The following is a 25,228-nucleotide window of genomic DNA, read 5'->3' as shown; positions in this document are numbered from 1 at the left end:
AGGAGACCTAGGTTCGATCCCTGGGTCAGGAGGATCCCCTGGAGAAGGAAATAGCAACTCACTCCAGTACTTTTGCCTGGAAAAGCCTATGGACAAAGGAGCCTGGTGGGCTACAATCCATGAGATCACAAGAACTGGATGTGACTTCACAACTAATCCACCACCACTATATATATATATATAATGAATTCATGTGGAAAAATGGGCAGAACATATCAATAGGTAATAAATGACCAATAGAAGCTCATTAATAATTAGAGAAATACGAATTAAAACCACCATAAAATTTAAGTGATATTTTACATCCCCCAGTCTTGCACAGGAGAAAGCCCAGGAACTCTTTTCACCATTATTGGATTCTACGTTGTCTCAACTGCAGAGGACAGTTTGGCAACAGTAGCACGGTGAGCACTGTAAGGATTTAACTTTTACTCTAAATGAGATGAAAAACATTTGGGTAGCGGAATGACAAGACGCTGTGTATCACTTATTACCAGGCTTGTTCAGATTTCTGTGTTAAGGGTAATTTGAATAGTGGCAAGGATGAAGAGTTAGGCTATATGATCATCTGGGCAAATGATAACGGTGGTATGGGCCTGTGGTAGCACAGAAAATGACGAAAAGCAATCATTTCAAATGTATTTGAAAGACTGTCTTTTCTTAACATAGCAGCCAGAATTTCGAGCGCACTTGCAAGGGCAGTTAAAGTCAAGTGGTGAGGGGGAGAAAACAGATTACACTTCTCTCAAAAGAAGGAGAAGATAAAGAGCAAATTTGAAGTGTAAATAGGGGCTTCCCCGGTGGTCCAGTGGTTAAGACTCTGCGCTCCCAACGCAGGCGGCCAGGGTACGATCCCTGGTCAGGGAGCTAGAGCCCGCAAGCTGCAACTAAGATCTGGTGCAGTCACACAAATTAAAAAACAAACAAACAAAAACAGGGTATGAAGTGTAAGTAACTATTTGGACATGTTCTAGCAGGTAGATTAGAAGAGGAAATTGTTTAGCAACTGGAGGGTAGAGCTGAAAGAGGGTTCCTGCTTTACTTATCTAAGATGGAGCAGTCGCACCACATGTGTAAAGAGCAGAGAGGGAACCTGAAGGCACGGGGGAGAGAGTGAAGGAGAGCTGCAGCGATGTCCCGGAACGGGTGAGAGACAGGTTCCAGCATGCAAGCGGAAGGGAAAGGCTTTCACTAGAGCACACTTGTCCATTCAGGGCAGGGCCAGCAAACTATGGGCTGTAGGGCAAATCCTGCCACCACCTGCTTTTGAAGGAAAGAATAGGCTTGGTAGGGTAGGAGTTTTCTCTCTTGTCCTGTAAGTTCCTACATCGTATTCTTGATTTTTGTCTCTGGGTCTGAAAAGCCTAAAATATTTACTAATTTGGGCAGTCACGGTGTTTTCCACCTCTGCTTTAGATGATCGTTATTGAGCTTCCTGACACACACAGCACAGAATGTCTGCGCTGCACAAGCTCAGGCCATTGCTGTGTTTAAAAGCTTCCAGTGGCTCCCGGCCCCACCAGCCATGGAAGACAGTTCAAGCTGCTTAGAGTAAACTTCTCTAAGACTGGGTCTGGGACAGGAGGTAAGAGGCCCTTTCAGTCTCAGTCCTAAGTCATCTTTAGCTTCGTGTACATAAAGCTATGCATGTAGAAGATAGGCTGCTGCTGCTGCTAAGTCGCTGCAGTCGTGTCCGACTCTGTGTGACCCCATGGACGGCGGCCCACCAGGCTCCCCCGTCCCTGGGATTCTCCAGGCAAGAACACTGGAGTGGGTTGCCATTTCCTTCTCCAATGCATGAAAGTGAAAAGTGAAAGGGAAGTCGCTCAGTCGTGTCCGACTCTTAGCGATCCCGTGGACTGCAGCCCACCAGGCTCCTCCGTCCATGGGATTTTCCAGGCAAGAGTACTGAAGTGGGCTGCCATTGCCTTCTCCGGGAAGAAGATAGTCAGACGGCACTTATTAGATTAATAGAGTGGCTACTTATTTCCCAACTCTGAATCAGAGCCGCGAGAGTGGGAAGCGCTGAGATGCGCCGAGCCTTCACATCGGCCTCTCCTGGTTCAGTCTCAGGTCTACTTCACGTCTAACCAAAATTAAGGACACAATCGATTGCAAGCCTTTTCATTTTAAATATATGCTTTCTTTAAGTCTCTCATGTCCAACAAATTCATAGTTTAATTTTTTTCAATACTGCAATAATAAGCATTACTTGCTTTGCTGGGTATTTGCAATTCCAACTTACTAAGACACTCAGAAGTTTTGTCTAAACATATGGGAATGAAAATTACAAACGTGAAAATACTTTTCACGTTGCAAATGTATTAATAGAACACAATGATACAGTGAATTTGTGATAAAGTCTTAACTTCAAATCTGAAAATCGACTCATGTTCAAAGTAGTTAACAATTGAAAGCTAATTCAACCTGGGAAATATCTTCACCAAGCCTATTCTTTCCTAACCTACGCTTCACTCCTCTCTATAACTTCACATTTTATCCGAAAAGTTTAAGTGTACTGAGACTTTGTCAAACTGCTGGAACTTATAAGTACACTATATGATTTGGAAAAGAGACTTTCTAATTTTAAAATGGGAACTTCTACTGTCAGTAATTTACTAAATTATTAAGGTAATAAAACATTCTATTTCTATATCATTTTATAGCACATAAACAATTTTGAGAAAATTTTTCATTTTCAGTTACGACTACAAAACATGTCTTTAACAGAAGAAGGAAGTCCGGACATCACTTGATTAATTTCATAAATTCCTTTATTTTTTTTTGTAAATATGAACACTATCAGTGCAGTCAATAAATGATGATAAAATATTTGTTTAAAATGTATCAAGAAAACTGTGGATTGTTTTTTAAAATAAACTTTTCATTTTGGATAATTTTAGATTTTCAAAGAAGATGCAAAGATAACACAAAGTGTCCTCATATACTTCTCACCCACCCAGTTTCCCATAACATTAACATCTTAATATACTGTAGACTACTTGTCAAAACTGAAAACCCAACATGTCTGATATGTTACTACTGACTGAATTCCAGACTTCAATACCACATTGCACTTAAGACGCTTTACTGTCTGAGCCACCAGGGAAGCCTCAAAAGTAACACTTACTTAAAATTTCAAAGGAACAAAATAGAAGCACTTCCTTACCTGCTCTACGCCAAAATTTCATGTGTTTAATTCCAGCTGTAATTAATTTATCAGGCACGTACGGGTTCATTTTTACAACAAAAATCTTATCTTTACTTCCTCTGAAATAAATACAGAAATGCTTTAATGCTAAAGATAGATTTCTCCTGTAATAACCTTTTGCCTAGTCCATACCCTATCTTGATTACTCCATTACTAGATGCTTGGTCCATTGGGCTAGGTAATCATGCTTTTGTACATTTGTCATTCTGTCATTACTGTAATTTATTAACTCTTCTCAACAGAATCTTAAAAGGATCAGTAAGAACTGAACTTATTTTGGATAGCATCTACTATAGTACTGTGCAAAGACAATGTCATTTGTGGCATAAATGAGTTAAAGAAAAAATTTTTAATAGTACTCAGTTATTGCTTAATATAATCTTTACAAAGTCCTCTTAAACTATCTTCTATCTGGGTACTGTTTATATACTATGAGAAAAGCATTTATCTATATTTTAAAAATGCTTTATGTATCTTTTTAGGGAACTCAAAGTTAAAAAATAGTCTCTGACCCTGCTGACTGTTTCCTCCTTTAAAGCAATTGTCAATATTTTTACTATTACAGAAATAATAATGCTCACTATAGAAATTTAGGAAATGAAAACTACAACAGAAAATAATCTATAGCTTCTTTGTAATACGTGTATATGTATCTCCTTTCACTCAAATACATGAGCATTTTATCATGTTTTCAAATGACTACAGAATAGCTTATCTTACAGTGAAATTCACTGTAAGAATTCAGATAATAGCTACTTCCAATATCATATTATAGTTACATTAATAAGTGTGTTCACAAAGGATAAACCTACAAATGAATTCTGAAATCATCTTTTTACCACAATTACACTATTTATTCAATGGTAATAAAGGCAGCAGCAATTAAAATGTTACATGTTTACTTGATTTCAAAACTGTTATAATTCAAAAAAATTTAAGTCCAAAGGAATTTCAGTCTTTTGCCAATGTGATAATCAAGTTTCCTTCCCTACCTTGCTATTGAAAGTTTCTCTCCTTTCTTCCAGTCCCACAGCACAACAGTGTGGCTATCATCTATTCCAACTGAAGCCAAACGTTTCCCATCAGCTTTGAAAATTAATCAGAGAAACAAACTGACCATTAACATTCAGAAGATAAAAAACAGTACGTATTCTGTCACCACAGTGCCATATTTAAAATTTTACAAAATAATGTTAAATAGTAGGCATGCATATTGCTGGGCTTTCCTGGTGGTTCAGTAGTGAAGAATCCACCTGTCAATGCAGGAGACTTGGGTTTAATCCCTAGGTTGGGAAGAGCCCCTGGAGAAAGAAATGGCAACCTCCTCCAACATTCTTGCCTGGGAAATCCCGTGGACAGAGGAGACTGGTGGGCTGCAGTCCACGGGGTCACAAGAGTTGGTCATGACTTAGCGACTAAACAACAACAATGCACACAGCTCTGAAAAAAGCAGAATTCATAAGGGGGAGGATAGGTTCTCACTGCACTTATCTGCTTTTTCTCTGACCTCATTTACCTCATCTATCTATCAGCCTGGGATAGAGGAAAGGAGGAAGATAAGCAAAGCGGAAGAAAGATATTTTAGAGATGAGAAGGGAAGAGAAAACTAAGAAGGAAGGAAGAAGCGATACACACCATTGAAATTCACCAGAGGACCGCTTCTGCGATAAAAGAAGTCATAGGGATTATAAAAAGTTAGTCAAGTAAAAAAGATATAGGTTACAACTTCTCACATAGCTCAGTCAGTTAAGAATCTGCCTGTGATGCAGGAGACCCGGGTTTGATCCCTGGGTTGGGAAGATCCCCCGGAGAAATAAATGGCAACCCACTCAAGTATTCTTGCCAGGCGAATCCCATGGACGGAGGAGCCTGGCAGGCTGCAGTCCACGGGGTTGCAAGAGTCGGACACGACTAAGTGACTAGACCATCACCACAACTACATAATGCCACTAATATGATTGTTGTGGAAAAAAAAAAAAAAAAAGGCTGTAGTGAAGATCAGTTATTTTAGATGTCACTGTGAACGTGCTGCACTCAATATGCCGGCAAATTTGGGAAACTCAGCAGTGGCCACAGGACTGGAAAAGGTCAGTTTTCATTCCAATCCCGAAGAAAGGCAATGCCAAAGAATGTTCAAACTACCACACAATTATACTCATCTCACATGCTAGTAAAGTAATGCTCAAAATTCTCCAAGCCAGGCTTCATCAATACGTGAACTGTGAACTTCCTGATGTTCAAGCTGGTTTTACAAAAGGCAGAGGAACCAGAGATCAAACTGCCAACATCCGCTAGATCATGGAAAAAGCAAGAGAGTTCCAGAAAAACATCTATTTCTGCTTTATTGACTATGCCAAAGCCTTTGACTGTGTGGATCACAATAAACTGTGGCAAAGTCTGAAAGAGATGGGAATACCAGACCACCTGACCTGCCTCTTGAGAAACCTGTATGCAGGTCAGGAAGCAACCGTTAGAACCAGACATGGAACAACAGACTGGTTCCAAATAGGAAAAGGAGTACGTCAAGGCTGTAAATTGTCACCCTGCTTGAAAGTGAAAGTGAAGTCGCTCAGTCGTGTCTGACTCTTCGTGACCCCATGGACTATATCCTACCAGGCTCCTCTGTCCATGGAATTTTTCAGGCAAGAGTACTGGAGTGGGTTGCCATTTCCTTCTCCAGGGGATCTTCCCAACACAGGGATTGAACCCAGGTCTCCGGCACTGCAGGCAGATGCTTTACCCTCTGAGCCACCAGGGAAGCCTGCTTATTTAACTTATATGCAGAGTTCATCATGAGAAACGCTGGACTGGAAGAAACACAAGCTGGAATCAAGATTGCCAGGAGGAATATCAATAACCTCAGAAATGCAGATGACACCACCCTTATGGCAGAAAGTGAAGAGGAACTAAAAAGCCTCTTGATGAAAGTGAAACTGGAGAATGAAAAAGGTGGCTTAAAGCTCAACATTCAGAAAACGAAGATCATGGCATCTGGTCCCATCACTTCATGGGAAATAGATGGGGAAACAGTGGAAACAGTGTCAGACTTTATTTTTGGGGGCTCCAAAATCACTGCAGATGGTGACTGCAGCCATGAAATTAAAAGACGCTTACTCCTTGGAAGAAAAGTTATGACCAACCTAGATAGCATATTCAAAAGCAGAGATATTACTTTGCCGACTAAGGTCCGTCTAGTCAAGGCAATGGCTTTTCCAGTAGTCATGTATGGATGTGAGAGTTGGACTGTGAAGGAGGCTGAGTGCCGAAGAATTGATGCTTTTGAACTGTGGTGTTGGAGAAGACTCTTGAGAGTCCCTTGCACTGCAAGGAGATCCAGCCAGTCCATATTGAAGGAGATCAACCCTGGGTGTTCTTTGGAAGGAATGATGCTAAAGCTGAAACTCCAGTACTTTGGCCACCTCATGCAAAGAGTTGACTCATTGGAAAAGACTTTGATGCTGGGAGGGATTGGGGGCAGGAGGAGAAGGGGACGACAGAGGGTAAGATGGCTGGATGGCATCACTGACTTGATGGACGTGAATCTGAGTGAACTCCGGGAGTTGGTGATGAACAGGGAGGCCTGGCGTGCTGCGATTCATGGGGTTGCAAAGAGTTTGACACCACTGAGTGACTGAACTGAACTGAACTGTCAAGTAACAAGTAATGGATATTAGACAAGTGATTGAGCTAAGTCAGCCACACTGGCAGGTGTACATGTGTTTAGAAGTTGGAAAGATTCAATCTGTAACAAAATGTTTGCCACTCTGCCATACTTTCTGCAAACCTTACTTGGTTTGTTATCACTAACAGCTGTTATTTTTCTCACTGACTCAGCTATCATTCCGTTTCCTAACTTTTGGCAGATATGTGTACATGTAAATACATCCCCTCCCAAACTCTACATGAATAATTCACCATCTCTCCAGACAGAGCAGCAGAAAGCACAAATTTACTGTTTCTTCATGTAAAATTCTCTATTAAAGGTATTTCACCCCTCTTTCCCTACTGGCGTGCTGCAGTCCATGCAGTTGCAAAAGGTTGGACACGACTCAGGGACTGAACTGGCCCCTCTTTCCAATCAACACCCTAGCCTTCACTGTGGATCTAGGTGTAGTTGTTAAACTTTTATACGTGTAGCAAAGACTTAACTTTGAGATCTAAACTTATTCTCGTAAGACAGATTAGAACTGTCACTTCAAAGAAATGTTATAAAACAAGTATTTTAGTTTTCATCTCTTTCTTTCTTAGCTTTCACCCTGGTGGTAGTGGTGGTTTAGTCACTAAGTCCTGTCTGACTCTTGCAACGCCATGGACTGTAGCCTACCAGGCTCCTCTGTCCATGGGATTCTCCAGGCAACAATACTGGAGTGGGTTGCCATTCCCTTCTCCAGGGGATCTTCCCGACCCAGGAATCAAACCTGGGTCTCCTGCATTGCAGGCAGACTCTTAACTGACTGAGCTATGAGGGAAGCCCTGTTTACCCCCTAAACATCTTCAAAGTTTACTCTGTGACTGCAAAACAGTAAGGCAGATCAGGGTTTGCCCAAGTGGGACACATACACCACTAGCGGTATCTGAGATGTCTCCAGAGGTTAGACAAACATCTTTTATTTAAATAAAAACATCTTTATAATAATGGGTATTAAAATTACACTCATTAAATCATAATTATAAACCAGATGGCAAACCCACACTTTCATAGTCTTGATAGGCTAGGACCACAGTATACACACTTGATAATCGGTCTTTTTTTAAAAAATGCCAATCAGATAACTTTATTCCCTTATTTAAAGCTCCAGTGACCTCTCATACATTTAGAATGAAATTCACATCCTAGGTCCTTTACAATGTGATCCATCTGCCTTCTTGACAGTCTCTCATGAAAGTCATTTTTAAATGACAAGTTTAGGCAACACTGATTAAGACAAAAATACTGTATACTGCCTTTGAATTTTGATCATTCTGATTGAGACAGAAATTCCCTTACCTGAGAAATCAACAGCACAGACACCATACTGGTGGTAGCCCTTTAATATTGACAATGGTTTAATGGTTTCCGTGTCCCATATGTGAATTGAGGGATCCCTACCCACCTAAAATAGAAAGAATGATAAAAGTCATTTTATGCAAGTAACCCATTTATTTTCATACCTACAAAAGGAAATAAAACAAGATATTTTGTAACTTTTGTCATATTTACTATAGATATCAAGTAAAAAAATAAAGACTTTGTGATCAACATTTTTCCCATATGTTTGCTGAAAAGCTAATAAGACTAGGCTCAGTGTTTATAGGAACGTTCTAGAACTATATAGCTCCTAAACTGTATCCTCTACTTCATCAGTAGAGATAATGCTTCCTGAGCACCTACTATTGGCAGTGTTAGCAACCTAGTGTATGCTAGTGTGCACTAAGACAATTAGATAAATTTTGCAAACTCATTGGGAAAATGAGATCTTTTCTGCTAAAATAAAACCATCTGGTAATATGTGCTTAATGAGGATGAAAGGCTGTAGAGAAAATCTTCATGGAAATTATGTTACTTGTCCTGGGCCTTCAAAAAGTGTAGGTCTTGGACAAAAAGAGAAGCAAGCAAGCACATTCCAGGTTAAGATAATGGTACCAACAAAGATGCAGAGAGGTTAAAGCACCAAGCAGGTTAACAGGACTTAAATTTTAATTATTCCTTTGGACTGAAGTAATCACTTTCTCTATACAGATTAAGATATTTTACATAATAACTTTGTCTATAAAGGCAACTCCTGAAATAATAGGGCTATCAATTATCATGGATTTTGAGGTTCGTTTTCTATAAATATATAACAAAAACCAACACTGTGATCAGTCAACATTTCACTAAGCTATTAAATGCTTTCCTCTGGTCTGACATTTCTATACAGATCTACTATTTTCTATATAAGCTGGAATTCTAAATCACCATTTTGAGTTACTTCTGGTTTAGGTTTCTCCCAGGTGATATGAATTGCTACTGTTAATGGCGTAGGTTGCCATTCCCTTCTCAGGGGAGTCTTCCCAACCCAGGGATCAAACCCAGGTCTCCTGCACTGCAGGCAGGTTCTTTACCATCTGAACCACCAGGGAAACCTGGTCTTTTTGTCAGAGTCCCGGCTGAAAGTCTAGGATAGGAAGAGGTAAGGTATTCCTTCGCTACCCTGGTTATCCAGAGATCTCCTGTGGGCATCCTGACTTTTAATTTAATTTGGCCCAGATTCCCTAAAATGCCAGAATCATGAAGTAAATGACCAGTTTTTACAGTCTTATTCCAGGAGTATCAGAATAATGTCCAAACTCCTTCCTACAGCACTGCAGGTGATCCTTGCTACACACAACAGGCACATAACTGTGTGTAAGAGGAACCTTGATATAAACTAACAGTGAAGATAAAAGGTGCCCCCGAGGCCCCCGCTAACCCATTTAATTAGTTCTTCCACTAAAGTCCACCAAGAACTCTTTTATTTCAGTTTTTTTTTCTTTTTGCTCCACCGTTCTACAACATAACAGAAAACCTTCCCCAACCTGCCTTCTGTCAGGTAAGCTATTAAGTTCAAATGGCATCATCTCTGTGAGGGGTTCCCATTCCATTAGGCATGATTAATCAGTCCTTTATTATATTTCGAAAGGGCTTTATACACACCTCTACCCTAGTGGTTCTCAGCAGGGGGTGGCTTTTGCCTTCCAAACGCTGTCTGAAGATGTTTTTGTTTGTCACAAGTGAGGGGCAGTATAATTGGCATCTACTGTGCAGAGGCCAGAGATGCTGCTAACACTGTGCAATGCACAGGATTCCACTGTGCACAAAAATCCAGTTATGTTTACAACAAAAAAGTATCCGGCCCCAAATGTCAACAGTGCCAAGGTAAGAAGCCCCGACCTATACTTCTGACCTCGCATCACAATTTTCTTGCACGTTTGCCTTCCCTCACAGAGTACGAATGTCTTACCATGGCAAGAAGATGTTCTATTTATATTCCCAGAGATTTTCCTGGCACGCAGCACGTGCTCTATGAGTGTTTTGGAATGAATGGAAGAAAAGGGGAAGAAAAGGAGGTCGGGAAGGGAAGGGGAGAAATAAACACTGAGGGGAGATGCAAACCCAGGGAGGGGAGATGGGAGAGGGAGGGCGTTTTCTCACTTTTCAAGGAGCTGCCTGGGATGGTGCAAGCTGCCTGCCCCTACCCTCAATATATCCCCGAAGGTGTCCCTAACCCAGCGTTCAAGGCCAGACAGACTAAGGACGTTGGGTTTTTACCACGTATTAGCTGAGACATGTGAGAAGGAAATGGCAACCCACTCCAGTGTTCTTGCCTGGAGAATCTCAGGGACAGGGGAGCCTGGTGGGCTGCCGTCTATGGGGTCGCACAGAGTCAGACACGGCTGAAGTGACTTAGCAGCAGCAGCAGCAGCTGAGAGATCTTTGAGAAAATCACGTATTTTCCTTAAACCTAAATTCCTCATTTATAAGCTGGGGGAAAATGGTTTCACTCTCATATAGGTGAGGTGAGAATAAAGCAAATATACATTAAGAAATTAGTAACGTGCTTACGCAGAGTAAAGTGCTTAAACACAGTGAGAATTTATAGGTATACCCCTTCCTTTCCTTCTCTAAGAATAAACATATAAAGAGGTGTATCAGCTATGACTCTTCTGTGTTTCCTACCTTGGTCAACCTGAACATGTTACTATCATGATAGAAAAATAAAAACACAGTCATCCTATTTGCTACAGAACATTTCTTAGATAATTTATTTTAGATAATTAAAAAACCAGACTTCTTAACTTAATGTTTTTTATAATGTTTACTCACAGATTAAAAAAAAATATTATTCTGACAGAAAGAAGTGAAGCCAGAGCTCACAGTTCAAAATTCAAATTAGAATAATAAGTAAAACAATAAAACTCTAAGGAAAACTATAATAAAGCATTTTCATTTGTTATATGAAAATAAAATCCCATTCCAAAGAATTCATTTCCAAGAATACCAAAGGAAAAAAATGGACTAATCTAACTTTAAACCCAAACAAAGGTCTAACCTGTCTAGCCTGTTATCACATAGTCTTTCAAAGGACCCACCTGGCCTGTTGCCACGTAGCCTTTCAAAGGATGAACAGCCAGGCAGAGAATGTCATCATCGTGACCCAGGTAAAAGCGCTGGGTGTTCTGCTGTCGATTATAAATGACGCCCACTGCTGCCACATGGTACACAATTTCACCGATTTGAGTATAAAACAGATTACTTCGACAGTCATAACCTCTGTAACTAAATATAGAAAATATATCATATAACATTAACTTTGGTCTTTCACTGGTAAATACAGACTATACAGAGGATGTTCAATTTCCAGTTTTACAAGATACTGAATAATTAAAAAAACACAAATATTTCAGATCCCAAAACTTTTGTCAACTGCTCTGATTACAGACAGCTAAATCCAAGCTACAATTCTCAGTGAAATAAAGTACAGAAAAGTGTATATTGTACATTACTATTTGCATAAATATAAATATTAATTTAAATATTATAAAGCAAAAAGTTGTTTTTACAAGTGAAAGGGTATAGAAAAGAATGTACATTTGTAGTCACTTGTATTATATATAAATATTTCTGAAATTAAGTAAAAGTAATTCCCTTTGGGTAAGGCAGAATGATAGCTAGGAGGGCAGATGTAGGGAGAAGATCTTCAGAGTGTATCCTTTTATACACATTGTTGAACCATGAAAATATTATATATATATATATATATATATATAAACAAAAATAAGTTTAAACTACAATTTAAAAATAATATATATGTCCAGAAGAAAGTAGCCAGGTCCTCTAAAAATGACCAATATAATTCCATTTATAGGAACTTCAAGAAACCCAATTCATAAAACCTAAGTGCAGAGAAATACTGCCCATTTTAGTCATTTGCAGTAGCATGGATGCACCTAGAGACTGCCACACTGAGTGAAGCAAGTCAGAGAGAGAGACAAATATCACACACTATCACTTATATGAGGACTCTTAAAACATGGTACAAATGAACTTACTTACAAAACAGAATAGAGTCACAGATGTAGAAAACAAACTTATGCTACGGGACAGGGGGAATTGAGGGGAGGGATAAATTGAGAGATGGGGAGTGACATACACACAATACTTTACGTAAAACAGAAAACTAATAAGGACACACCACATAACACAGGGGGCACTAGCCAATACTCTATCATGGTATAGGGGAAAGGAGTCTAAAAAAAAGAGTAGATACATGTATACGTACAACTGAGTCAGTTTTCTGCACACCTGAAACTACCACATTGTGAATCAACCACACTCCAAAGAAAATAAACAAAAACCCCCAAATGCTTCTACTGGAGGTAAAGAAGCTTTTACTAAATAAATCTGTTTTCAAATTCTTAAAAACATTATAAGCCAGGTAAAATGATTACTAGGTGAAGGGAAGGAAAGAGTTGGATTGAAGATTCTGGTGTCCCAGGATGAAATGTGAACCCTGGATTGCCAGATGTTCTAAGAGAATTCAGAAACAGTATTGAAATTAAGACATGAAAGCCAAATTGCTTAGGCTAAAACAAGCCACAATATCATTCCAAATTAGACATATTTAGGGGAGCGGAGAAGGCAATGGCACCCCACTCCAGTACTCTTGCCTGGAAAATCCCATGGACTGAGGAGCCTGGTAGGCTGCACTCCATGGGGTCGCTAAGAGTCAGACACGACTGAGCGACTTCACTTTCACTCTTCACTTTCATGCATTGGAGAAGGAAATGGCAACCCACTCCAGTGTTCTTGCCTGGAGAATCCCAGGGACGGGGGAGTCTGGTGAGCAGCCAACTATGGGGTCGCACAGAGTCGGACACGACTGAAGCGACTTAGCAGCAGCAGCAGCAGGAGCAGCAGCAGGGGAGATGATAATCTGTTTTACTTATTTTTTCTTGTTTTAAGGTAGATCAATTTCTTATAAATACTACATTTTCACAAGACAATTTTTTATTTAACAAACACTTATATAGTGCTTATTATGTGCCAGATAATACTCTAAGTCACTACAAGTATTGACTTATTTACTCCTCACAAGAACCCTATGAAGTAAAGCACTGTTATTTCCATTTTACAGATGGTGAAACAGAAAGAGAGGTTAGGTGACTTGCTCAAAGTCACACAGCTAGTAAATGTGAACCAAAATTCAAACACATAAATGAAAAGTAGTTGGTTTGTACCCGTGAACGAAGTGTAATCGGACACTATTTCCTGGAGCCCGCTCTCTTCTTTTAGAAGTACCACTTCTTTGTTTCTCTTTGTATTGTTCTTTAAGCTGAGGTAGATCTTCTTTGTAAACCTTCAAATAATGTACATAAGTAGAAATATTCTTAGAATATAAATTAATAAAGGTGTTGTAGATTCCTAATGTAACTTCAGACATTGTGGTAACTATGATCACTAAACTTTTAATAACTGTCTTAAATAGGAAGGTTCTTTTTGAAATATACTCCTTGGAAAGACAAACTAATTTACATTGTCTAAGCATCACACTGACAGATACATATTCAGTTTCTGTGTAGTTTTTATACTTCGTACGAGAACATTTTATTTTTATTTTAGATTTTTTAATATAAATTTATTTATTTTAATTGGAGGTTAATTACTTTACAATATTGTATTGGTTTTGCCATACATCAACATGAATCCACTACAGGTATACATGTGTGACCCATCCTGAACCCCCCTTCCCTCCTCCCTCCTGTACCATCCCTCTGGGTCATCCCAGTGCACCAGCCCCAAGCATCCAGTATCATGCATTGAACCTGGACTGGTGATTTGTTTCATTATATTTATTATTTTTTAATTTTTATTTTTACTTTATTTTACTTTACAATACTGTATTGGTTTTGCCATACATTGACATGAATCCACCACGGGTGTACATGCGTTTCCAAACATGAACCCCCCCTCCCACCTCCCTCCCCATAACATCTCTCTGGGTCATCACCATGCACCAGCCCCAGGCATGCTGTATCCTGCGTCGGACATAGACTGGCGATTCTATTCTTACATGATAGTATACATGTTACAATGCCATTCTCCCAAATCATCCCATCCCCTCCCTCTCCCTCTGAGTCCAAAAGTCCGTTATACACATCTGTGTCTTTTTTGCTGTCTTGCATACAGGGTCGTCATTGTCATCTTTCTAAATTCCATATATATGTGTTAGTATACTGTACTGGTGTTCTTCTTTCTGGCTTACTTCACTCTGTATAATCGGCCCCAGTTTCATCCATCTCATCAGAACTGATTCAAATGTATTCTTTTTAATGGCTGAGTAATACTCCATTGTGTATATGTACCACAGCTTGCTTATCCATTCATCTGCTGATGGACATCTAGGTTGTTTCCATGTCCTGGCTATTATAAACAGTGCTGCGATGAACACTGGGGTACATGTGTCTCTTTCAAGTCTGGTTTCCTCGGTGTGTATGCCCAGCAGTGGGATTGCTGGGTCATAAGGTAGTTCTATTTGCAATTTTTTAAGGAATCTCCACACTGTTCTCCATAGTGGCTGTACTAGTTTGCATTCCCACCAACAGTGTAGGAGGGTTCCCTTTTCTCCACACCCTCTCCAGCATTTATTGCTTGCAGATTTTTGGATCGCAGCCATTCTGACTGGTGTGAAGTGGTACCTCATTGTGGTTTTGATTTGCATTTCTCTAATAATGAGTGATGTTGAGCATCTTTTCATGTGTTTGTTAGCCATCCGTATGTCTTCTTTGGAGAAATGTCTATTTAGTTCTTTGGCCCATTTTTTGATTGGGTCATTTATTTTTCTGGAATTGAGCTGCGTAAGTTGCTTGTATATTTTTGAGATTAGTTGTTTGTCAGTTGCTTCATTTGCTATTATTTTCTCCCATTCAGAAGGCTGTCTTTTCACCTTGCTTATATTTTCCTTTGTTGTGCAGAAGCTTTTAATTTTAATTAGATCCCATTTGTTTATTTTTGCTTTTATTTCCAGTATTCTGGGAGGTGGATCATAGAGGATCCTGCTGTGATTTATGTCGGAGAGTGTTTTGCCTATGTTCTCCTCTAGGAGTTTTATAGTTTCTGGTCTTACATTTAGATCTTTAATCCATTTTGAGTTTATTTTTGTGTGCGGTGTTAGAAAGTGATCTAGTTTCATTCTTTTACAAGTGGTTGACCAGTTTTCCCAGCACCACTTGTTAAAGAGATTGTCTTTACTCCATTGTATATTCTTGCCTCCTTTGTCAAAGATAAGGTGTCCATATGTGTGTGGATTTATCTCTGGGCTTTCTATTTTGTTCCATTGATCTATATGTCTGTCTTTGTGCCAGTACCATACTGTCTTGATGACTGTGGCTTTGTAGTAGAGCCTGAAGTCAGGCAAGTTGATTCCTCCAGTTCCATTCTTCTTTCTCAAGATTGCTTTGGCTATTCGAGGTTTTTTGTATTTCCATACAAATCCTGAAATTATTTGTTCCAGTTCTGTGAAAAATATCGCTGGTAGCTTGACAGGGATTGCACTGAATTTGTAAATTGCTTTGGGTAGTATACTCATTTTCACTATATTGATTCTTCCGATCCATGAACATGGTATATATCTCCATCTATTAGTGTCCTCTTTGATTTCTTTCATCAGTGTTTTATAGTTTTCTATATATAGGTCTTTAGTTTCTTTAGGTAGATATATTCCTAAGTATTTTATTCTTTTCGTTGCAATGGTGAATGGAATTGTTTCCTTAATTTCTTTTTATACTTGTAAGAGAACATTTTAAAGGAAATCAATGTAAGTGTACTGTGACAAAAAGCACCTATATTATATAATAAAACACAATACAGGCACAGTTGATATATCAAGCACTTAATATAAATAACATTTTATACAACTATACTTTAACTCTTAAAGAGGGAAACAGTCATACATTTCTTGGAAACCTACAAACCATGAAAGATAACAATAGATAAGTAAACAAGGAGCAAGATAAAGAAGAAATTTTTTCAGGAAAAGCTCATGTGGTAATAAAAATTACCTGCCGACGGTAAGTGAGCTGGGTCTCTTGCTCAATTTCAGAATCCAGTTCTGGAACATCAGACAGGTCTGAATCTGATTCATCACTGTTAGAGTCTGCAAGACTTTCTGTAATTTATAAAAATGCATCATTACTTGTTTAAGTAAGATTCACTTTCAAAACAGCACAATAAAATTAAGGATTGCGAGCTGACTGTGCCAACTGACATGGAGACAAGCCATAAAACAATCAAATGAAATTACCTATTCAAGTGACACAGATGTCAGTAAACTGTACTACATATTATCTTCCTCTCCACTCACTGCAAACTCAATAGTTCCTTTAAATCCCTTCACTGGGTCCCCAATGACCGCTACATCAAATTTAAATGTCTGTGCAAATATAAGTAAATATAACCTATAATTAACATGAAAAACAGCTAGAAAAAACTATATGTAAGAGAGGAACTGACATTAGGTCATTTTTCTTGTCAAAAAAAACCCCACAAATATGAATCCTAGATACCCATCTCACAGAGACTATATTAAATGTTTGCTTTATTAATGTATGTTTTTCACTCATCAGACAGATTAAAGTGTAACCAAAGTACTTTGTTGTCTATGCTCTGCAACATTTGACTTTAAACATATAGACTTAATATTTTAAAATTTCCACTAATAATAATCTATACTGTTAAGGCTAGTGTACATTTCAATAGTAAAATTATTATTTGGGAGTTACATGAAGAGTTATTTGGCAGGAAAATTGTTTAGGCAGTATGTACCACTCACCTTGAGGTGCTATGTGAAGAGCATCCTTTAGTTTTCTTTCAGGAATAAATTTCCACTGAAAGACCGAGTGATCTGCTCCACCAATAGAAATAACCCACTGATAATCATGTGACCATCTGACATTAGTTACATGAGCTGAATGGCCAATATATTTTTTAAACTTGGCCCCTATAACAAAAATATACCTTTAAATTGATAAACAAATGCCAATACACACAAAAGCCAATATAAACAACAATTTCTACACCTGAACCAATGCATCCTACTTCTATTACCTTAGTTATGATCAAAGGGGAAAAATATTAATTGAAAAATTCAGTGAACAAATGAATGAGTGTACATGAAGGGGTAGAAATGCTTGCTCTACTGATTCAGAATATAATTTGGTAAGAATCACAGGGGTTGTGAGGCATTATCTCACTGCTTTAAGAAATGCCTGTAGCAACAAGAGTTTTCATTTCACAATGTTTTCATATTAGGATATTTGAATGTTTTGGCCTGAGGCCTTCAGTCTTACGTGACATTGACCAATCTAATCTTGCCCCACTATCCTCAGCCCTAGCTGAGGAATATCCTGTTAAAGCTTAAGTCATCAACAAAATACACATAAAAAGGACTATACAACAAAACCAAATGGGATTTATGCCAGGAATGCAAGGTTGGTTTAGTATACAAAAATCAATGCAATATACCATACTAACCAAAATAAAAAATGTCCAGTTGTCCTAACAACTGTCTTTTATAGTCATTTTTTAAACCTATATATGTTGTATAATGTCGTTCAATGTGGGTTTGTCCATTTGCACAGACAATGATGTGTCCTTTTGGATACATGATTTCAAGGGGCACAGTTCTATAATTAGTGATATTAAGTAGCAGCATTTGGAAACAGATTTCTCCAATTGTAAAGGAGTTGTTTAACTTTCTGGCTAATTTTTTAAAAATCCATGTGATGATGGGAACCATTTTTGTGATTCTAAAGTTCGGAATATATTTTCTATATTCTGCTTAGATAAACCGGATATTTGGCAACATGCCTATGTCCCTGTGAGAGTACAGTAAACAGAGTAATGTTTGACTTCATTTTGACAATGTTTTAAAAGCTTTACATGAAGTTATATAAGGTCTGTATTTCACTATGACAAAGATCCATCAATTATAAACTTCAGAAAAACTTTCACCTTGGCCATGAAATTAGGGATAGCCGTCTTAATCAAAGAACAAAATTTTACCCAAAACTATATAAATTACAATTTACTTCTACCCAACAGAAATGCTATTATTTCAGGAATCAATTTTTTATGTAGCTTAATAGAAGTCAGTAACCTTCTAGATGGATAACTTGCCAAAATTCACTCCACAAAGTCCAGTAAGTTAAGACTGAGTCCCATCCTTCTTATATGAGAATACATTATTTGCCTGTCAAGAGGACTTTGGTTATTACTTCCTTTGATAGGGCCCTTCACGTACTCGGGCACCAGAGTTTTCTAAACAGTAAAGCCAGAAATTTTAGCAAATAAATTCCAAGTTTTTAAAATGTACTAATTTTGTTATGTTTAGAGCAAATGAAGAAGAGTTATTTGAGCACCTATTCTATTTAACTGTATTGGGTAAACAGCTCAAAGAAAGGTACAGTTAATCCTGTAAGGCTTTCCAAGTTGTTTTCTCTGTGACTTTTCTAAGATCAATTCCTCTGGAAGAACCAAGGCAATTCAACAAGAAAGCCAGCTATTTCTAATCAAAGTGACTGTATTAATGACTATTCAATAACCAATACTGTTTAACTATGATAAACAGTTTATCTTAAAAGCAAACCCTAGATATTCTATCTTTTAAGAAGTGACCCTGACTCACCAAGACCAATCACATCCTCTTATATGCTTCCAGAATTTCCAGTGATTACATTTATGACACTGAAATACAATAGTCTATTTATTTCTAATAAACTATAAGCTCTTCGAGGACAGGATGGTATCTAATTTATCATATATCTCTAATGCCTGACCCATAGCAAATGTTCATTAGGTATTTGAGAAAAGAGAAAGAAAGGAAAAGGAAAAAAAGATCCTATTTTCCCTCACTTTTCCTATACACTTGAACTGAAACTCTAGATTTAGAGGAGGCAAAAAGAGTACTGAGAGGGCATGAACTCCAACCCTTATGATGAGTCATTAAAGGGGACAAAAAGTCTGATGTAAAGAATATTACAGTTGAAATCAAAAGTCTAGAGTTTGAGCATTACCTTGACAACTTAAAACGACAGGAGTTTGAATACATCACTTAACCTCTCTTAGACTACATTTCTATTTTAGTATAAATTCGATTATAAGCTCTCAAAGGCCCTTCATTATTAATACCGACCTATGATAAGAAATGATAAAAGAACAGGTAAGACCTAAACAGTATGTCCTCAAATAGGACTAACATCTCAGAGAAAAGATTTACCAAGAAAAGCTAGAATGGCTATAGAAGCTTTCATAATCAAAATGAGGCGAGCATAACAATTCCTGGTGAGGATAAAGCAATATGCTGCAATATCTATGCTTCAGTGGTCTCATTTCTTGTCTCATTTATTTTGGGGTGTATTTCAACACAAAGTTAACACAAGCTAAATCTCTTCATTAAATTGCAGTAATGTGGCAAAAGATTTTTCCCATTTAACAGTGTTTTGATGACCTTAAAACTTCTAGATGTAAAATATAGGAGAATATCTTTTTCAGCTCTAGTAAAAAGGCAGAGGAACCAGAGATCAAATTGCCAACATCCGCTGGATCATGGAAAAAGCAAGAGAGTTCCAGAAAAACATCTATTTCTGCTTTATTAACTATGTCAAAGCCTTTGACTGTGTGGTTCACAATAAACTGTGGAAAATTCTGAAAGAGATGGGAATACCAGACCACCTGACCTGCCTCTTGAGAAACCTATATGCAGGTCAGGAAGCAACACTTAGAACTGGACATGGAACAACAGACTGGTTCCAAATAGGAAAAGGAGTGCATCAAGGCTGTATATTGTCACCCTGCTTATTTAACTTATATGCAGAGTCCATCATGAGAAACGCTGGACTGGAAGAAGCACAAGCTGGAATCGAGATTGCCAAGAGAAATATCAATCACCTCAGAGATGTAGATGACACCACCCTTAGGGCAGAAAGTGAAGAGGAACTAAAAAGCCTCTTGATGAAAGTGAAAGAGGAGAGTGAAACAGTTGGCTTAAAGCTCACCATTCAGAAAACTAAGATCATGGCATCAGGTCCCATCACTTCATGGCAGATAGATGGGGAAACAGTGGCAGACTTTATTTTGGGGGGCTCCAAAATCACCGCAGATGGTGACTGCAACCACGAAATTAAAAGACGTTTACTCCTTGGAAGGAAACTTAAGACCAACCTAGATAGCATATTGAAAAGCAGAGACATTACTTTGGCAACAAAGGTCCGTCTAGTCAAGGCTATGGTTTTTCCTGTGGTCATGTATGGATGTGAGAGTTGGGCTGTGAAGAAGGCTGAGCGCCAAAGAATTGATCCCTTTGAACTGTGGTGTTGGAGAAGACTCTTGAGAGTCCCTTGGACTGCAAGGAGATCCAACCAGTCCATTCTGAAGGAGATCAGCCCTGGGTGTTCACTGGAAACACTGATGTCGAAGCTGAAACTCCAATACTTTGGCCACCTCATGCGAAGAGCTGACTCATTTGAAAAGACCCTGATGCTGGGAAAGATTGAGGGCAGAAGGAGAAGGGGACGATAGAGAATGAGATGGCTGGATGGCATCACCGACTCAATGGACATGAGTCTGGGTAAACTCTGGGAGTTGGTGATGGACAGGAGGCCTGGCGTGCTGCAATCCATGGGGTTGCAAAGAATCAGACATGACTGAGCGACTGAACTGAACTGAAAAAATAGAATTCCTTGTACACAAAACAGGACTGTTCAGAAATAAAGGAGAAACTGCCTTGACTATACTGAAATGAAAACTAGTCTACATAAGACATCATTAAGAAAATAAAAAGACAAGTCACAAACTCAGAAAAGACATTTGTAATCCATAAAAATTACAGATCATTTGTATCTAGAGTATATAAAAGTATTTCCATTAAACAATAAAACAAACTCTAAAAATAGGCATAAGATATGAACTTGTGTTTGATAGACAAGGAGGTGCAGAAAATTAAAAAATATTGGGAAAGATGGTCAACCTTATTATAAATAGTAGAGAAATGTAAATTAAGACAATGTGACATCATTTACACTAACTAGATTTACAAATAAAAACTGTGGTGATGCCAAGTGTGGAAGAAGATATATTCAACAGGGTTGTGTAAAATGGTATAACTATTTTGGAAAACAATTTGGCATCTTCTTATAAACTCTCTATGACTCAGCAATTTCACTCCTAAGCATACATCTTTGAAAAACTTGTAATTATAACAAAAGGCTGCAAAGAACCCAAATGTCCACAGACAGGAGAATAAACACATGAACTGTAGCACATTTCACAACAGTTTTTACAGCAATGAAAAACAAATACATAGCAGTATAGGCAACAATATCTTAGAATCTTAGAAAAGTGGTGTCGAGTAAGTCTCTATCACAAAGCTGTTTTGTTGTTCGATATTGTTTTTCCAAAGAAGTTTCTCCTGGAATCTAAAAAATGTTTTTGCCCAATATAAATTTTCATTTGTCAATAAGTACCAAAAGAGTCTTGGCAAGTATTAACAGCGATGAAGGTGTCAGATTAAATCACCCTGCCCACACCTCTCCACCCTTCGCCACCCTGGCCTCCTCACCCTCTACCATAGCCTCAGCGCTGCTGCCTGGAAAACGCCTGATAATTTGAAAGGGGTTATGGTCAGGAGCAGGAGAATCCAGAGAGAAGAGGATAATAACAGACAGAAAGAAAGAAAGAAAAAGAGAAGAGTAATGCTTTGGACTGGGATTTGAGGGGGCTGGGCTTCCCATCAGCTCAGACAGTAGAGAATCCGCCTGCAGTGTGGGAGGCCTGGGTTTGATCCCTGGATCAGGAAGATCCACTGGAGAAGGAAATGGAAAACCACTCCAGTATTCTTGCCTGGAAAATCCCATGGACAGAGGAGCTTGGCAGGTTATAGTACATGGGATCGCAAGAGTCAGACACAACTTAGTGACTAAACCACCACCAAATTCTGGGTTAACTCCATTTTATGTTTCAATTACAATGGTTCTATAACATAAGCAACTTCTATTACTTAACTTCTTTCCATATTTTATAAAAGCTTTACTCCTTAGATTATAATGGATATTACCTAAGTGGTTAGCTAAAATACATTAATACATCAGACACAATCTTTTCCCAAACTTAAGTTGGATCAATAGTACAACTTACCGTAATGAAATAATGTACAACTGTATAACTAATCTAAAAGAAAGAGACCTTTTCTATAGTGATACCACTTCCTTTATGCTAGTTTGTAAATTCAATAAATACACAATCTTAAAATACTTCTACTAATCTTTTAAATATGCAGTGGTTTTGTCTTGTCTCCCAATTGCCTACCCACAGTCTCAAGCTGACTCACAAATGCTTAGAAATAAAAACTCTTATCATAAAACAAATGTCTAACAAAAATCTAAAAAAAGAGAAAATAAGAAAAACAATTTATACTTATATTCTTGAAGCAGTAACTGAACAAGACTAACTTTTCTTAAAGACTTTGGTAAAATATTCCTACAGCTTCAGAAGACTACTACATATTTTATAAATGAAACAAAATTATCAAGCAATAAAAATACTGTCTTCTCTGTTGCAAAAGAAAACTTGAGAGTAAATCCCATCTGTTTGATTAGGAAAATTCAGAAAATTAAAGTACTGTTTTTTCCTGCATAGAGGTCACTATAAGAAACAATGAGTTGAAGCAATTTCTAAGGTTAATATTATCATGATTAATCTTACTAAATCTCACATCTTCTAAACAGGCAAGTATCATCTGAATCACAATAAAACTTGTGCCTGGTGACTCTCATGTCCTGGCTATGTGGTAGAATCTAGAAATAGGTTACTTCAATTGCTAGAGATTTAGCTAGCCTTTAACATCCTTAGCACTATTCATGGAGGCACTTTCACATGCATCTAGGAAGCTGACACCTTGCAGGCAGGAATGGACAAGATGAAACAGCTGGCAGAATCTGGAACTCACCACCTGACTGTAGAGGCATAACAAATGCCAGTCGAGACTTCTGGGAAGTGTGGGCCCTTAACCTTAACATCAATGGACTACCTAAACTATCTGAATAAAACTATTTCTGCTGTTTCCAAAACTGCCTTTTTCTAAATTCCATTTTAACATTTGTCCAACCGCTTTCATTAACAACCAGGTGAAAATTATGACTGCATCTGCTATAGATGTTGATACTCTTAAGAATATATTCAACTGTACCTAATATAAGGCCCCATACTATAGGAGAGAGCTCTTAGAAAATTAAATCTGAGAAAAAACTTGGCCTTCTCTGAGTAGCATGGTTTTATTTTTCTTAAATAGCTACAGTGAAAATTATTCTGTGCTTTATTTTATTTTTGGTTTCAGGAAGCTCACATTCAGTTTTGATGTTTGACTACTGTTAATTTCTTTATCTGACTTTAACATGGTATCTATTTATATTTCCCTTGGTAGGAATTCTTTACTGACGTAATTATTTTAGTGCTGACAGACTTTCCATCAGCTGACTCAAATACTTTCTAGAACAAGGCATGGAACAAATGAATGACTAATAGAGCATTTCATGTAATTATCCTCATGTCTATTAACAGATCGACAACATCATTTTAAAAGACACCCAAGAAAAAGAGGTCATACATAAAATATATAGAAAATAACCAGTGATAAGACCTCTTAATTTTCTTCCACCGCCAGTTATGAAAAATAAATAAATATCCAAACAATATATGTTAAGGGTTTAAGCAAAAAACACTTTCTCAAAAACCAACAAACAAACCGATAGACTCCAAACTGTGACTTAAGCTTAGACAGCTGGCTACTCCATCAGAGTACCTAAGCAAATGACGCAAGAAAGATGTCTCATAAGAGATACATGTTCAGCAAGTTAAATGAGTGAAGATAACAAGTCATAAGATAACTATCATTGTATATTCTGACTATATGAAATAATTCTGGAAGTAGAGAGAAAAATAACTCTTTAAAAAGAAAGAGGTAAAGTATTAGCCCATTTATAATATATGAATTAAAAAATAACTTTCTAATAAAAACTTCATATCCAAAGATAAAAGTAACACATGACAATAATTCTTAATTGCCAAAATATTGTAGCTATTTCTGTTCACTTTCATGATATCTTTCACCAAAGAGTCATCACACATATTTTAAAAAGTATAAACCCTCTTATTTATCTTAAGACTAATTTTCTGGAAGAACCTAAAGGTCTTTTGTAAGAGAGAGGTGAATTAATACTATTTTGAAAGAAAAGATACCTTTTCTTAGGCAAGGATATCGAAATAATTTTACAATTCCATAGTCATCAGCTGTAACTAAAACTTGGCCAATATAATTCCCATCTACTGAGTTTATATCATTAATATCTGAATACTTGGGCCAAATTCCATTTACTTCAAGGCCTGAAACGCATGTCCATGAAGCCCAATGAACACCTTTTATTTCTTCTTTACTTGCCACTTCTTTTCCTCCTAAAAATAAATTAGAGTATTAATTTAAGAAAGTTATACTGATAACATGGTAAATTCCAAAATTTAAGTATTTTTCTAATCCAGTTAAAGGAGAATACATGAATAGGTAAGTGACTATAGTAAGGAAAGGAGAAAATTAAGTGCAAGGAGTTGTTAAAAAGGCACTACGAAAATTATACTGATTCAAAGAAATATAGATCTGATGATGATGTAGCTTAGCAGGGTCACCATGTGGACAATGAAACTGAACTATATCAAAGTCAGGCTATAGATTAGTCACAATGGGGTAACTTCGAAGGAAAAGTAAAAACTATAAGAAAGTAGCAAATCATGTATTAAAAAAGAAACCTAAGAAGATACATGGGTGAGGAAAAAAAGATAATTGAAAGGCTCATAAAAGAAGGGTGAGTGACAAGTAATACAATTACATTAGGCAACATGACTTCAGGATTGGTCAATCTTCGTAAGTTACAGACTGTTAACGAAAACTGTTTGAGTGATTTATTAATTTAATT

At 37.7% G+C, this 25,228-nt stretch overlaps 1 protein-coding gene across 4 annotated transcripts in view; it reads right to left on the bottom strand.

The window, feature by feature from the left end:
* Positions 1-25,228, bottom strand: part of EML5 (EMAP like 5) — a 152,548-nt gene that overhangs the window by 66,684 nt on the left and 60,636 nt on the right. For all 4 annotated transcript variants that reach the window (XM_068965460.1, XM_068965459.1, XM_068965457.1 and 1 more), the window contains exons 10-17: positions 24,501-24,713; positions 17,041-17,208; positions 16,271-16,377; positions 13,451-13,569; positions 11,303-11,489; positions 8,199-8,304; positions 4,204-4,297; positions 3,170-3,270 (exon numbers count right to left, since the gene is read on the bottom strand). In XM_068965460.1, coding sequence (XP_068821561.1) covers positions 3,170-3,270; positions 4,204-4,297; positions 8,199-8,304; positions 11,303-11,489; positions 13,451-13,569; positions 16,271-16,377; positions 17,041-17,208; positions 24,501-24,713 — 1,095 coding nt within the window. The remainder of the gene's footprint in view (positions 1-3,169; positions 3,271-4,203; positions 4,298-8,198; positions 8,305-11,302; positions 11,490-13,450; positions 13,570-16,270; positions 16,378-17,040; positions 17,209-24,500; positions 24,714-25,228) is intronic.

The sequence above is a fragment of the Capricornis sumatraensis genome, chromosome 2, assembly GCF_032405125.1.
Source record: "Capricornis sumatraensis isolate serow.1 chromosome 2, serow.2, whole genome shotgun sequence".
Classification (NCBI taxonomy): domain Eukaryota; kingdom Metazoa; phylum Chordata; class Mammalia; order Artiodactyla; family Bovidae; genus Capricornis; species Capricornis sumatraensis.
Note: the sequence above shows the minus strand (reverse complement) of the source record. Positions and strands in the feature narration are given on the sequence as shown.